Source organism: Tachyglossus aculeatus, chromosome 7 (genome assembly GCF_015852505.1).
Source record: "Tachyglossus aculeatus isolate mTacAcu1 chromosome 7, mTacAcu1.pri, whole genome shotgun sequence".
NCBI lineage: Eukaryota > Metazoa > Chordata > Mammalia > Monotremata > Tachyglossidae > Tachyglossus > Tachyglossus aculeatus.
In genome coordinates, this window is record NC_052072.1 from 37,761,727 (window position 1) to 37,778,227 (window position 16,501).

The window sequence follows — 16,501 nt, forward strand, 5'->3', positions numbered from 1 at the left end:
GGTGCTGTGGGGAAGGGAAGGAGGTAAGATGGGGGGATGGAGAGGGGGACGAGGGGGAGAGGAAGGAAGGGGCTCAGTACTGTGTGCGGAGCACTGAACAAAATGCTGGGAAAGAAATCACAGGTGCCAACTGCTAACTTGGTGACTCTGGACAAGTCACAACTCCTGTTCCTCAGTTTCCTCAGCCGTAGAAAGGGGATTCACTACCTGTTGTCCCTCCCACTTAAGACTGTGAGCCCCATGTGGGACAGGAGCTGTGTCCCACCTAATTGACTTGTACCCACCCCAGCAATTAGTGTTTGACACATAGTAAGCGCTTAACAGGTACCAGTAAAAAAAAAAAGAAATTAGACACAGTCTCTGTCCCTCATGGGACATGTGTACTACTACTACTACTACTAATAATAATAATAGTTATGGCATTTGTTAAGCACTTACTATGTGCCAAACACTGGTTTAAGCGCTGGGGCAGATAAAGGGTAGTTAGATTGTCCCACGTAGGGCCCACGGGCGTATTCCCCATTTTACAGATGAGGTAACTAGGAACAGAGAAGTTAAGTGACTTGCTCAAGGTCACACAGCAGACAGGTAGCGGGAGCTGGGATTAGAACCCACGTCCTCTGACTCTCAAGCCCATGCTCTTACACTAGGCCGTGCTGCTTCCTATACAGTCCAGTCCAGGGCACTAGACTAAATACTTAGGAAAAAACCTGCAGGTAAGCATTCAGCATGGTCCCTGACCCTCCAGGGGCTCACAGTCGAAGAATAAAATGGGCAAGGGTTTGATGAGAGACAAAATGTGGAAGATGAAGTAAAATAATAGGAAAACAACACAAAAGAGAGAGGTTCAGAGTGAGAAGCAGTGTGGCTCAGTGGAAAGAGCCTGGATTTGGGAGTCAGAGGTTGTGGGTTCTCATCCCGGCTCTGCCACTCGTCGGCTGTGTGACTTTGGGCAAGTCACTTAACTTCTCTGTGCCTCAGTTCCGTCATCTGTAAAACGGGGATTAAGACTGTGAGCCCCACATGGGACAACCTGATCACCTTTATCCCCCGCAGCGCTTAGAACAGTGCTTTGCACATAGTAAGCGCTTAACAAATACCGTTATTATTATTATTATTATGTCCAGTGATAAACAGGACCAGCTGGGACCTCCAGGTCCAGCTACCCAGGTCATGAAGAGTCCAGTCCCAAACAACTTCCCAAACTTTGTAGCCGCAGGCCACTGCAGCTTGGAGTGTAATGACCTCATTAGATAGTAGTTCCGCTCCTGGAACTTCCCGTTTGAGCAGGAGACTTTGGTTCTAGGGGTTAAGCCGTTACTTCCTACTATTACTATTATTATTATTATTATTAATTTATTTTATTTATTTATTATTTATTTATTTTATTTGTACATATCTATTCTATTTATTTGATTTTGTTAGTATGTTTGGTTTTGTTCTCTGTCTCCCCCTTTTAGACTGTGAGCCCACTGTTGGGTAGGGACTGTCTCTATTTGTTGCCAATTTGTACTTCCCAAGCGCTTAGTACAGTGCTCTGCACATAGTAAGCGCTCAATAAATGTGATCGATGATGATGACTTCCAGCTTAGAAAGAACAGAAGCAGCAGCACCGTGCCAGGTTGTTCCACATTTTAGTCTGTCTTCCTTCTCCCTCCAGCCCCGATCTTCTTATGGAGCTGTAATAGTCAGTAGCCCGATAGTAGCACCATTCCGACATGAAGATTTCCAAATGATAACCTCACAGGAACATCACTTCGAGACATTAAAAACGGGACAGTTTGACAGGTCTCCAGGGGTACCTATGTAAAAGGGCAGCTTTGGTAGGCTTTCTACATAGCATAAATAGTAAGGATTGTACTCAAAGCTTTTAGGGAAGTTCTCTCAGAATGAATGTTTGTAGGAAAAGAATTCATTCAACCGTATTTAATGAGCGCTTACTGTGTGCAGAGCACTGTACTAAGCGCTTGGGAAGTACAAGTTGGCAACATAGACGGTTCCTACCCAACAACGAGTGTAGGGAGGGTGCCAAGAAGAGGAAAATCAATACAGTCACCCGTTCGTTAAGCCCACTGTGTATGGAGAAGAGAACTGGAATCCACGGAGTGATCTGAGGCGCGCTGGACCTATAGAGATATTCTATAATCTGTTAATAAATTGGGCCTTGCCTCTAAAGGTGTGCTAGTCCCAGCAATGACAAATCATCAACTGGGTTCTCTCTCCAAATGAGGACGGAACTCGGGGGTGAGAGCAGACCCCAATCAGCCCCCTTAAAGGGGAGGGATGTGAATGTTAACGGGAAAGGTTTTAACGAGGATTTAGAGGATTCCTCATCAGCCATTAGGGGAAAGCCTGCCCTCCCCCGGACCTGCTCACCACCATCTACCCCGTCTCACAGGCCCTTAAATTCACATTATTTATTCATTCATTCGTATTTATTGAGTGCTTACTGTGCAGAGCACTGCACTAAGCACTTGGAAAGTACAGTTCGGCAATAAACGGAGACAATTCCTGCCCACACCGGGCTTACAGTCTAGAAGGGGGGAGACAGACATCAAAACAAGTTAACAGGCATTAAAATAAATAAATAGAATTATAGATATTAGACACAGCAAAACGAGTAAACAGGCATCAATATAGAATTATAGATATGTACGTATATACACAAGGGCAGGGGGAGGGGACTATAGGAAAGGGAGCGAGTCGGGGTGACATGGAGGGGAGGGTGAGCTGAGGAAAAGGGGGGCTTTAGGAAATGGGGGAGTACAGTATAACAGAGCTGATAGACATGTTCCCTGACAACAGGAAGCTTACAGTCTAGAGCCTGAAACCTTCATTTTTCTCAAAGGAATCGTATCAGCTTGTCTGTTGACAAACAGCAGGTCTAAATGTTCATGAATTTTCTACATCTCGATTGGTAAGATTTCTGCTCGATGTTTACACTGTACTCTTCTTTCTCACTCAACCCACATAGTCTGTCACCATATCCTGTTGGTTTAGCCTTCTCAGTTTGCTACCATCCACCCTTTCGTCTCCATCCAGACCTCTACCATGTTCATCCAAGCATTTAACGTTTCCCACCTGGATTACGGCTTCAGCCCCCTCGCTGACCTCCCTGCCTCCTGTCTCTCCTCACTTCAGTCCACGCTTCACTCTGCTGCCTGCAAGGTTTTTCTGCGAAATCCTTCAGACCATGTTTCCCCTCTCCTCAAGAACCTCCAGTGGTTGCCCATCCACCTCTGCATCAAACAGAATCTTCTTTGTTTTGGCTTTAAAGGTCTCAATCACCTTGCCCCCTCCTACCTGATTTGCTGATATCCCACTACCACTCAACCCACATACTTCACACCTGTAACACCAACCTGTTCACTGCACCTCAGTCTCTTCTGTCTCATCACTGACCCCACATTTGGCCTCTGACCTGGAACTCCCTCCCTTTTAAGACAATCACTCTCCCCACCTTAAAGTCTTATTAAAAGCACATCTCCTCCAAGAAGCCCTCCCCGATTAGGTCCTCACTTCCTCTTCTCCTACTCCCTTCTGCATCGCCTGTGCACTTGGATTTGCAGCTTTTATTCACTGCCTCCACCCCGTCAGCCCCACGGCACTTTTATACATATCCGTAATTTAATTTATTTATATTCAAGTCCGTGGCTTCCTCTATACTGTAAGCTCTTCCTGAGCAGGGAATGTGTTATTGCCGTACTCTCCCAAGCACTTAACACAGCGCTCTGCACACAGGAAGCACTCGGTAAAAACAAATGATTGATTAATTGTTAGTCTCAGGAATTTTGGGACAGGCAGAATCACGGCTAAGGAGGAGTGCCAAGGAAACTCAGGGCTTGGTATAGGTTTGTCAAGCAAATAGTACTGTTGCCTTTATTACTCGAGGGTCCCTAAAGCCAGCAAGGGATGGATAGGGGAAAACTGGGTTAAAAGAGGTATTTTAAGGACAGGGGCTATGTAACCAACTTGGTTTTATGCCTCGTACTGTTCTTACAGTTTGTGCACATGGGAACGTTTCGTGACATCTGCTCACAGTCATTTGGTCCTAATCCCGGGCATGTGGAATACGACTTGCTTGGAACCACAAATTTTTCTGCTCCCGAATCCTGGTGGGGTCGTTCCCATCCCCACCCCAGTTAAGGCTCTGTTTTTTTCCACTTTGACTCCAGGGACTTGTAGTCCAATGAGCATTCAGAGCCTTTGAACAGAGATTTTCCATGGCAATATTTACTCGGCCCTGAGCTCCGTCCCGCCGTGACTCTACGCTTTGGATGACGGTGGCCCCGGCCTTCGTTCTTGTCTGAACGTTATGCAGCTGAGCTGGGGTGAGATGGAAGAACGGTGAACTGCTGCAACATTAATTTCTAATCCACAGTCACTGCTCCTAGGACTCTCACTATCTAAATCCTGTAAACTGGTTTGTGCGTTGACAGTGCATTTGTATTAAGGATAGTCACTCCGCCACTTGTCTGCTGTGTGACCCTGGGCAAGTCACTTAACTTCTCTATGCCTCAGTTACCTCATCTGAAAATGGAGATTAAGGCTGTGAGCCCTATGTGGGCTCAGGCTTATTAGCTTTATTAGCTTGTATCTACCGCAGTGCTTAGAACAGTGCTAGACACATAGTAAGCGCTTAAATACCATCCTCACCATCGCGATCTTTAGAGTATTTGAAGGCTCTGTTGGGACTGGTTTGGGACTACTGCTGTTTGTTGTTCATGGTATTTGTCAAGCACTTAGTATGCCAGGCACTGTACTAAGCGCTGGGGTGGATACATGTTAATTAGGTGGGACACGGTCCCTGTCCCGCATGGGGTTTATAGTCTTAATCCCCCTTTTACAGATGAGGTAATTTAGGCACAGAGAAGTGAATTACCGAAGGTAACACAGCAGATAAATGGCAGAGCTGGGATTAGAAGCGCTTAGTACAGTGCTCTGTACACAGTAAGCGCTCAATAAATACGATTGATTGATTGATTAGAACCCAGGTCCTTCTTATCCTCGAGGCCATGCTGCTCCTTAACAGTAACATTCAGAATGATAGACCAGGTGACATCAGTTGCAAAAATGTATTGAAAAAGTTCAAGAATGTGCCTTGGTTAATGGCAAGAATTTCTGGAAAGCTTACAGCTACCCTTCCCCAGTCCCGGCCTCGACTGGTAGAGCATAACAAACAGTGCTAAGCATGTCATGCCTCGAAATTGATTATCTGTCAAGGACACATGTTTAATTCAGAGGAAAGTTTAGCAAAAGCACTATTCAACTTGATTTTAAAGATAGTCTCAACACTATTTGCCTTTTTGATAACCCTCTTAACAGTATAAATTGATAATAGTTTACTATTATCTAAATTCCGTGAAGTAGAAAATATCTCTTGCTTGGAGACTTGTATTTAGTTAGCCCTTTTTCAGGTTTTTCCTTGTAGCAAGTAAAGTGCAACCCATTCACAATTCTCAAAGCCAGGAAGCCCTCCCAATTCATTAGCTCTGGTTTTCTGAGAATTTGGGTGGTTTTGGGTTTTTTTTGGTACTAAAGAAGTTCTTTTTGAGGTAGGAGATGGGGAAGGTTGTCCAAACACTGCTTTGGGGATCAAGTAATGTCATTTAAAAAATTTACTCCTTGTTTTAGTATCCTTTACTTTTTCAAATCTTATGGAATTTGATATGATACATCTGAGTTTGAAGCTAAATGTTAGCAAGTGGCCCAAGTGAAACAGGTGGGCAGGATAGAAGAAAGGGATTGTTACAGATGGAGGTCCTAGTGTTAAGGGAGGGTGGGGGACTGTGAAACTCAGATCTTGTCAGAAGATCTTATTTTGTATTCATGTGCATTTGTTGGGTGATGCATTCATTGTCCTCCTTGAGAGGTTATAGTGATCCAGAGCCCCAGATTTTTATATTTAAATTTTTCTTAGGTGATTTGTTAATTGGCCTATATACTTATTTCTTTGTTGCCTTTTGTAGCAGTTTATGGTTTGATCTCATGATAGTTGACCCCATCAAGGAAGGTGTTGGCAAGTTTTGTTTGAAGCTGAAGCTGTCCCCTTCCTCTTTCACACTCGTTTTCTGTTTTCGCAACCCAGAAAATGCAGCGCTCATGTGACACGTACCTGCTGAGATCCGACTTTCCAGTAAATTATGTGTGACAGTGATATGTATATTTTTGGAGCAATAGTTAGGAGTTTAGGCTAAGTATTCTCAGAACCAACTGTGATATTTTTCATTTTAAATACATTTCTGAACATCGACCTTTTCCTTCTGTTGCCCGACTTGAATCCCATTACTGTGTGTTGTATTTTAATTGCTCTTTCTAGTCAACAAAAACTAGCTGTATGTGAGCACATGCAACAGATGAACTGCTCAGAGGTAGAGGTGAAGACCATATCGTCTGTTTTACTTGAATTCTGTTTTTGTTTTAGAAGGCAGCTCAGGGTACAACGTTCCAGGTTATTCAGAAAGTTGAATTTTATTAATTTCTGATTTCAGGGGACCTACCCATAGCCACTGTTCCACACTAGCTGTTTAATCGTTGAGGGTGGGTAGACTAGGCTAAAAGGAAATTCAAAGCAAAATTACAGTTTTTCCGAGAGTTAGGTAACTGGGGTATCCATTGGAGGAGGAAAGAGAGTCCTTTTTTTTGTGTGTGTGTGTGTGTGGTATTTAAGTGCACACCATGTGTCAAGCACTGTTCTAAGCACTGGGATAGGTACAAGTTAATTAGGCTGGACATAGTCCCTGTCCAGCCCAGGGCTCAGAGTCTAAGTGGGAGGAAGAACGGGTATTCAGGCCCCATTTTACAGTTGAGGAAACTGTGGCCCAGAAAAGTTGTCTAAGGTTACACAGCAAGCAATCGGCAGAGCGACTGACAAGTTTTCTGCTTCCCAGGCCCGTGCTACTCTTTCAGGCAGACTAGGAGAAGTCATGGACTATGAGAAGAATAAACCGAGAGGGGACACACACTTCTTTAAAAGACCGGCGAGGCTGTGGCTGGACTTTTTGCCATCGCCGCTGACCGGCAGCTCTTTGACAGCACGTATGCCGCAGGGAAGAACACCGTGGAAACAGCCACGGCTCTGAAGTGAAAAGACAAGCTGGTGGTTATATTTAAGGCAATGTTGAATATCCAGTCCTTTAATCGTCTGTAAAAAAAAAAAAAAAAAAAAAAACACTTTCTACCTCAAAATTTGCATCTGAAAGTGTGGAGTCTGTGTAACTTGGATCAGTTCGTTACCGGAAAGATTGTAGAAATTTCCTGGCACAACGTGTGGTATTATTATCTTCCGTGCCTGGGGAAGATGAAATGAAGCTTGAATTCAGGGAACTAAGAGGTGATCTAAGAATGTCTTCATGAAGCAGAGAAACATGTACCATGAAACTTTTAAGGTAGCTTTCTGACTCGCATATTGCTGGGTGTTAATCTTCTTACTCTCCCTCTAGATGTAAACTACCTGTGGGCAGGGATTGACCGTACCAACTCGATCGTATTGTACTCTCCCAAGTGCTTAGTACAGTGCTCTGCACACGGGAAGCCCTCCACCTTTGGCCTTGGCTGTGATTTGTAGTGTAAACTACTCATACCATCAGAAATGTTTGTGCTGAGCTTATTGTTCTAAAACCAACATTTTTTGGGTACCCTTTTAAACAAAAAGCAAAAAATCTAAGAGTTGTCTTAAACTTGCTCAGTGGTGGTGAGCTGAGTCACCCTGCCTGATGATATCGACATAGAAATTGTTCCTTCCCAGCAGGGATTGAGTCCTAAACACCAAAGCAGCAGTGGTGCTGGGAATTTTGTCCGGGAAGAATGAGAATGGCCTTTGGAAATTGATGAAGTAAAGGGAGGATGGGAGGAGGAGGGAGGAGTCCAGAGGGGAAAAGCTCCTTGGCAAACTGTTTCCCCAGGATTATAAAGTACTTGGCTATGAATGTGGTTATTCTTGTTTAGCGTATACCTCCCCCTCATCCCTATTTAGTACTGGGAAGCAGCTTGATCTAGTGGATTAAGCCCTGGCCCGAGAGCCAGAGGACCTGGGTTATAATCCCAGTTCTGCCACTTTCATTCATTCAATTGTATTTATTGAGCGCTTACTGTGTGCAGAGCACTTGTCTGCTGTGTCATCCTGGGCAAACCAGTTAACCTGTCTGTGCCGCAGTTACCCCATCTGTAAAATGGGGATGAAGACCTTGAGCCCCAAGTGGGACCTGGACTGTGTCCAACCTAATTAGCTCATCTGTACCCCAGCACTTAGTACAATGCTTGGTGCAGAGTAAGCTCTTAAATACCATTAAAAAAAAAAGTGGGATCATTATGGGCTCTTTGACAGCTTCTTAGGCACACTGCGAACCCTCTTTATGAAGAAAGTTTACAGAGACTCACTTCTTTCTGATTATTTTTTTTTTCCTGGCCCTACTTTCATGGTTCTGTGGCTTCTCTTCTTTGATTTATCCCTCTTTCATTGTGTTTTTCCCCATACCTTGCTCTCCCTTTCTTCACTCTGCTCCCCTTTTATATGCTCCGCCCTTTTACCTGTTTCCTCGTTGCCCCGAATTGCAGAGAGATGCTTAATTTGATCCTTCCTGTTTCACAATAAGAAAGAAGGGTCAGAAAAATACCATTTTTCTGCCTCTATTTTGCACTTTTGTGGTCTGTGGGTCTCTGTTGCACTGACAGGTTTGGAGAAGGCAAACAGATGAACTACTAAGTTTGTGGGCCATCGTGGCTCATTTGTTTTCCCTATTTTCTATCCACTTCGCTATACAGAACACCATTTCAGGAGGTGGGAGAGCAGATAAAACTCATGTATCAATTTCAGGTGTTCAGTTACATCACCATCCTGACTTGTCAGCCTTTCTGGATGCTTTGAGCAACAAGGAGAATCTCTACTGTCTGCTTGCCAGAGATTTCGTCTTTACAGTACTTCCGAGTTCTATGTGCTGTACAACATGTGAAATTATTTTAACTCAAAGGTCGATTTCTGCGTTTAAATCGTAGACACGTACTGCATGCTAGGAACTGGTTCCTAATTCGCATATGTCAACTATGTGTGCTTTTGGGTAATTTGGGCCGAGCTTTCTTTTTTCTTTATTTTTTTTGATAATAGAGTGGATTGAACATAATTGCATAATCTGCTGTGCCATTAAATTAATAATCTCGATGACATGCAAATAATTTACCAAGCAATTGCATGGATTTAAATTCAACTTTCTGTATTGTGTGTGAATTGTTTCAAGCCGAGAAATGTCTGTTGTTTTTGGCAAAAAGCATTTACGAAACCCGGTAGAACGAAATTTGGATTCTCATATTGTGTATTCCCCTTTGCAGGGCCGCTCTGGAAGAAGTAGAAGCAGATGTGGCCGAATTGGAATTAAAACTGGACAAGGTCAGCAATACAGCGTCATACTTTGGAAAACAACAGTCCCGTGCAACCCATTCAGACGGCGTAAAGGCCATTGTAGATCATGCTCCTTTATTATCATTTTAAAACTAGAGGCTCCGCAGGTCCGGGCAACAGTGTCACCCAGACATATAGAGCCTGGGGTTAGCGGCGTTATAAGGGTGTCGGGCTAAATTTGGCAAGTCTGCCTTTCAGTAGCTATTGCTGGTGAAGTGTTGGACTTGCTACGACCTAGATGCTCTAGAGTAATTGAGTGTTTACTAGGACGTAGACATTTGAGGGAGAATCATTCCTGAAGCAAGACTGAAAGGTTCGAAACGTGGCTGATTTAACTAGTTTCATATATGAGCAAATAGCGTTGTAAAACCTCTGGTTCCTAGCCACAACAGGGTAGTGTCAGAAATGTTTACTGCAGGCAACAAATCTGAAATATTAGCCGTCATTCTGGCATTTGTAGAACATACTGTTTTTGCCAACAAAATCTTTTTGTTAGCATACTTTTTGTTAGCTAGAAGCATACTTCTTTGCTGCACTGTGCTATCTATTTTTATCCCCGTTAGAAACTTGTCGTGCCTATCTTTGCAAAGATGAGCGTTTATTTTTTTTTCCCCAACTGCTTGATTTTTGTGGGGAACTGAGTATATTATTGCTCTGCAGTGAAGGCAAAATAGGTGACAGTACTGGCTGATGTACTGCTTAGGGAGAGAAGGAATGATGGAACCAGGCAAAAATCTTTTCAATTATAGCAGTGTCGAATTTGAAGGGTCTAGAGGAGGTCACATAAAATCTATCCTCTCTCCTCTTGTTAGGACTATGTCCTAAACATCACTGGGGGAACAGGCCTGACCGTGCCCGCTAAATTTAGACTTGGCAGTATCCAGGATTGCCACAGCATTGTGTGGCAGCCACTGTTTTCTCAGTAGAATGTCATTCTGGGAGTCAACAGATTTACTTGCCCATGGTCAAAACCCAAAAGCATTTCAACGCTTTGTGGCTCCTCTAAATCCTACCTTTCACTAGGGGGATAAATGACGTGTCTCCAAAAAAAAATGACGCTTTTCCTTGCAATGATATGAAAGCAGGTTGATGTTCGTAAGAACGCTCATTCCTTGGGGGTGGGGAAATCAAATTATACAGCTGGAGGAGTGTGGATCCCTCGCCCTGCAGAAAATTGAGGAAATAGTTCCCGCTTGGCAAAGGGAAACTTTTTATAGGGCAGTTGGGGGGCTTCTCAGGGGAAAATATGAATTCATTCATTCATTCAATTGTATTTATTGAGCGCTTACTGTGTGCAGAGCACCGTAGTAAGCGCTTGGGGAGTACAAATCGGCAGCATACAGAGACGGTCCCTACCCAACAACGGGCTCACAGTCTGGAAGGGGGGGACAGACAAAAAAAAAACAAGTCACAACTCACAACCTTGGCAAATCACAACTTCTCTGTGCCTCAGTTTTCTCTACTGTAAAGTGGGGCTTCAGTACCTGTTCTCCCTCCTAAACTGTGAGCAACTGTGTCCAACCTGATTAACTTGTGTCTACCCCAGCGCCTAAAACAGTGCTTGACACATAGTAAGTGCTTAACAAATACTGTATTAGCTTAAAACAGTGTTTGACACATAGTAAGCACTTAACAAATACTGTATTAGCTTAAAACAGCTTTTGACACATAGTAAGCGCTTAACAAATACTGTATTAGCTTAAAACAGTTTTTGACACATAGGAAGTGCTTAACAAATACTGTATTAGCTTAAAACAGTGTTTGACACATAGTAAGCGCTTAAATACCAGAACATCTTAAAACAGTGCTCGGCACACAGTAGCCATTTAACATATACTACAGTAGCTTTAAACAGTGCTTGACAATTGTATCAATCGTAGTCTCTGCTTTCACAGCTTGCTAGAACTGAGCGGAACTTGCCGTCTTTTTAACCGGGATCAGTTGTCAATTCGAACCCTGTCCAGTGTTATGGTCTGGATTCTTTGAAGATGGATTTGTTTTTCATTGATTCTCTCTATTAACTACCGAACCAGAGAATTCTTTCAAGGTTTCGTTATTCAAAGTGGTTGTTCCTTGAACTTCGTCTTGATAATTAAAAGCAGAGTGATTGTCCCCTGTTAATGACCACACTGTAATTTTTCCAAATAGAAGGTGACCCGAAAGGCAGAGCCATTGATTTGGTCAACTTCTGTGCATACTGTTTTTCCTTTCATTGGAAATGTACATCATATTGGGATTATACATGGGTGTAGATCTGTAGTGCATACTGTTTTTCCTTCCATTGGAAATTTACGTCATATTGGGATTATACATGGGTGTAGATCTGTAGCAAATGAGGCCCTCGAACTCTGTGTTCTGGTTTCTGTTTCTTTTCATTCTGAAATGAGTCGGTGTTAAATGATAGCACTGTTTGTGCTCCCCTCTCTTAATCCCTAATGTTCTCTAAAACCATTTAGATGAAACGTGTCCTAGCCGTGGTCAAACTGGAGCCTGTCAGGCTGGGCTGGTAGGAATTAATTTCGAGTTGACGCAGGCTCTGGGAAGGAAGGGAGGTTAGTAGGGAATTGGGCCCAGGGAGGAAAAGGACTCCAGAAAGTACATCTTTTAAGCTGAGTTAGTTTTAAGACGGTTTTCTGCAGTAACTTTCCAGCATTCTAAAAATGTCCGTATGTCTTTGGGAAATGCGATTCTGCTTTGTGAACTTTAATCTTTGAATAAACACTCTCCCCGATGAGCCTCATTGGCCTGCAAGTTGCAGGGTCCTAAGAACTGTTGAATAGTTGTGTTTACTAATCAATCGGTGGTATTTATTGAGTGCTGAATGTGTGTAGAGCACTGCTGTAAGCGCTTGGGAAAGTAGTAGACACGTTCCCACCCCACAGCGAGTTTACAGTCTAGAGGAAGAGACGCCAGTTACAGTCTTCAGTAAGCAGAACCTTGTAAATAATTAAAACAAACTCAAAGAACCAAGAATGGGTTCTGTCACACATTCCCTAAAATGTACACATAATGTTTTACAGCCTTTAGAGGAAGAAAGCGGTTATCTTTCAGATATCAGCGCTTAGAACAGTGCTCAGCACTTAGAACAGTGGTTTGCACATAGTAAGCCCTTAATAAATGCCAAAATTATTACTATTATTATATACATATAATTTATTCATATTAATGTTGGTCTCTCCCCCAGATGGTAAGCTCATCATGGGCAGGGAGCGTGTCTACCAAATATTGTACTCTCCCAAGTGCTTAGTACAGGGCTTTGCTCACAGTAAGCACTCAAGAAATAAGGTTGATTGACTGATTGAAGTCCACAAATGTTAGCCGCAACCAGGTGAAAGTGGGCTATAAATAGACTTTTACAAAGTTTCCGAAAAAGGCTAAACAATGTGTCTCAAAATCAGTGGTGGGGAAAAAAAAAGGCAGAGTTTTTGGAAGAGCTGGAAAGCAGGGCAAATTTTCTTAGCGACAGAATGACTTTATGCAACTCCCAAGCAGTTGGAGGAATTTTGGGCCCTTCCCCTGACATCCCAAATTCCCTTCTGTTTCCTCTCCCGTAAAACCCTCAACCACATGAAGATGACAAGACTTAAGCTACACTTAGCATTGATCTGGGGGGCTCTGAACGTTATCAGTCTCCCTGAAGAATGGGATGCCTGGAAATTGAGCATTAGTTGAAGATAATATTTTGGAGGACTGTTCTGAGTTCTTCACTTCTCTCACTACTTTCTCCAAAAACAGGAAGTTTCTGGTAGGTCCCACATTTTTTGGAGGACAGTCTTTACAGGGGCATTACATTTGTACTCGTTACATTTGTATTTCTGAACTGGGTACGTTATCTTAAAAAAAAAAAACAACCAACCTTCTCTTCATTTTTTGGGCTTATTAGTGAGCTCAAGTTACCACCAGTTTAATTTCAAAACTTTGTCACATCCAATAAAATCATTCTGTTTTGTAACTTTTTTTTTTTCAGCTTGTGAAAATGTGTATTGTAATGATTGATACCGGGAAAGCATTTTGTGCTGCAAATAAGCAGTTCAGGAATGGAATCCGAGATCTGGCACAGTATTCATGCAATGATGCGATAGTTGAGGTGAGTGTTCAAAACGATAGTAATCCTAGTTAGGAAATGCAGTGGAAGACTGAAAAAGCTGATAAAAGCAAGGTAATATCACCCTGTGTTTTTCCTGTTTTAATACACTAACGCTTTTGTCTTTTATGCATCAGAAGTTGTCGGTCAGCTCCTTTAAGATGTGCAGGTTTGGAGCATAAAATTGCACGTGCCACCCGAATAATAAAAATTTTGGTATTGATTAAGCACTTTTCCTATACTAAATGCTGGGCAAGCTACAAGATAATCCAGTTAATAATAAATAATAATAATAATAATAATAATAATAATGGTATTGAGCGCTTACTATGTGCAAAACACTTTTCTAAGCGCTGGGATAGATACAGGGTTATCAGGTTGTTCCACATGGGACTCACAGCCTTAGTCCCCATTTTACAGATGAGTTAGCTGAGGCACAGAGAAGTTGTGACGTACCCAAAGTTACACAGCTGACAAATGGTGGAGCTGGGATTCGAACCCATGACCTCCAACTCCAAAGCCCGGGCTTTTTCCATTAAGCCACGCTGCTTCCTTGCCCCACATGGGGATCACAGTCTACGCGTCTAAGAAGCGTGGCATAAGGGCCTCTGAGTTAAAGGACTTGGGCTCTAATCCAGTTCTGCCACTCGTCTCCTGTGTGACCTTGGGTAAGTTACTTCACTTCTCTGGGCCTGTTACCTGCTCTGTAAAATGAGGATTAAGACTGTGAGCCCCCATGTGGGACATGGGCTTTGTCCAACCTTGTACTGATCCAGCACTTAATTTAGTGCTGGATACATACATACATACATACATACATACATACATATTTATTACTCTATTTATTTATTTATTTATTTATTTTACTTGTACATTTCTATCCTACTTATTTTATTTTGTTGGTATGTTTGGTTCTGTTCTCTGTCTCCCCCTTTTAGACTGTGAGCCTACTGTTGGGTAGGGACTGTCTCTATGTGATGCCAATTTGTACTTCCCAAGCGCTTAGTACAGTGCTCTGCACATAGTAAGCACTCAATAAATACGATTGATTGATTGATTTAGTGCTTAATTCAGTTCATAGTAAGCCTGTAACAAATACCGTTAAGAAATATGGTTATATATACTTCTCTTGCATGTTAATGATGTTAATGTTGTGCATTTAGCTTTAATTCTATTTATTCTGATGACTTGACACCTGTCCACATGTTTTGTTTTGTTGTCTCCCCGTTCTAGACTGTGAGCCCGTTGTTGGGTAGGGACCGTCTCTATATGTCGCCAACTTGTAGAAGCAGCGTGGCTCAGTGGAAAGAGCCCGGGCTTTGGAGTGAGAGGTCATGGGTTCAAATCCTGGGTCCGCCGCTTGTCAGTTGTGTGACTTTGGGCAAGTCGCTTCACTTGTCTGGGCTTCAGTTACCTCATCTGTAAAATGGGGATGAAAACCGTGAGCCCACCGTGGGATCACCTTGTAACCTCCCCAGCGCTTAGAACAGTGCTTTGCACGTAGTAAGCGCTTAATAAATGCCATTATTATTATTGCACTTCCCAAGCGCTTAGTACAGTGCTCTGCACACAGTAGGCGCTCAATAAATACGATTGAATGAATGAATGTTATCTTCCAGTCCCAAATTGAAGGAACTTTTTAAAATTTATCAGTACAGTCGTAGTGGCAAGGTCTTAACCTGCAAAGCAGTTTATCAGGAACTAAAATGTTTGTGGAGATGCTTCTGTTTCTTTTCCTGCCCTACTGCTGCTCCAGAAAGAAACCTTCAGTAGTGGCTTTCCTCTGGCTCCCTCCATTTGGGCCTCTTCTCCCTCAAGTGCTCTTGTATTACCCATCTTACCTCCTTCCCTTCCCCACAGTACCTGTATATATGTATATATGTTTGTACATATTTATTACTGTATTTATTTTACTTGTACATATCTATTCTATTTATTTTATTTTGTTAATATGTTTGGTTTTGTTGTCTATCTCCCGCTTCTAGACTGTGAGCCCACTGTTGGGTAGGGACCGTCTGTATATGTTGCCAACTTTTACTTCCCAAGAACTTAGTAAAGTGCTCTGCACACAGTAAGTGCTCAATAAATACGATTGATTGATTGTATTAGCGCTGTCCAAGGGACTTTGCTCCCCCATTTCCTATGGCTAGCAGAGCAGCCAACCTCTGTGGAGCCTTCAAATCCCATCCCTCCTTATCCCCTCACCATCGCCCTTTGATCTTTAGACTAGCTCACCTTACTTCGTCGGAAGCCAGTCAGGCTGTAGAAGAATTGTGGGCCAGTAACACTTCTGTGCCTGAAACGGAGCTAAATGGCACAAAAAGCTAGGCATCTGCAAACAGGTTCACTTTCACTGCCGCCTCTATTTCATCATCATCATCATCATCATCATCAATCGTATTTATTGAGCACCAGCTGTGTGCAGAGCACTGTACTAAGAGCTTGGGAAGTACAAATTGGCAACATATAGAGACAGTCCCTACCCAACAGTGGGCTCACAGTCTAAAAGGGGGAGACAGAGAACAAAACCAAACATACTAACAAAATAAAATAAATAGAATAGATATGTACAAGTAAAATAAATAAATAAATAGAGTAATAAATATGTACAAACATATATACAGGTGCTGTGGGGAAGGGAAGGAGGTAAGATGGGGGGATGGAGAGGGGGACGAGGGGGAGAGGAAGGAAGGGGCTCAGTCTGGGGCTGGGGGGGATACAGTGTGATCAAGTTGTCCCACGTGGGGCTCACAGTCTTAATCCCCATTTTTACAGATGAGGTAACTGAGGCTCAGAGAAGTGAAGTGACTTGACAGCAGACTCGTGGTGGAGCCGGGATTCAAGCCCATGACCTCTGACTCCAAAGCCCGCGCTCTTTCCACTGAGCCACGCTGCTTCTGTTTGTTCCTGTAAACACAGCTGATGCGGACACTGTTGTTTAACCTCTGAAGTCTTCCCGTGTGGAGTTGGTCCTGGCGCTGAGGCAGCAGCGCGGCTTAGTGCATAGAGCAGGAGGATCTGGG

At 43.1% G+C, this 16,501-nt stretch overlaps 1 protein-coding gene across 6 annotated transcripts in view; it reads left to right on the forward strand.

The window, feature by feature from the left end:
- Positions 1 to 16,501, forward strand: part of ACAP2 (ArfGAP with coiled-coil, ankyrin repeat and PH domains 2) — a 154,756-nt gene that overhangs the window by 39,100 nt on the left and 99,155 nt on the right. For all 6 annotated transcript variants that reach the window (XM_038749263.1, XM_038749265.1, XM_038749266.1 and 3 more), the window contains exons 2-3: positions 9,325 to 9,382; positions 13,362 to 13,481. In XM_038749263.1, coding sequence (XP_038605191.1) covers positions 9,325 to 9,382; positions 13,362 to 13,481 — 178 coding nt within the window. The remainder of the gene's footprint in view (positions 1 to 9,324; positions 9,383 to 13,361; positions 13,482 to 16,501) is intronic.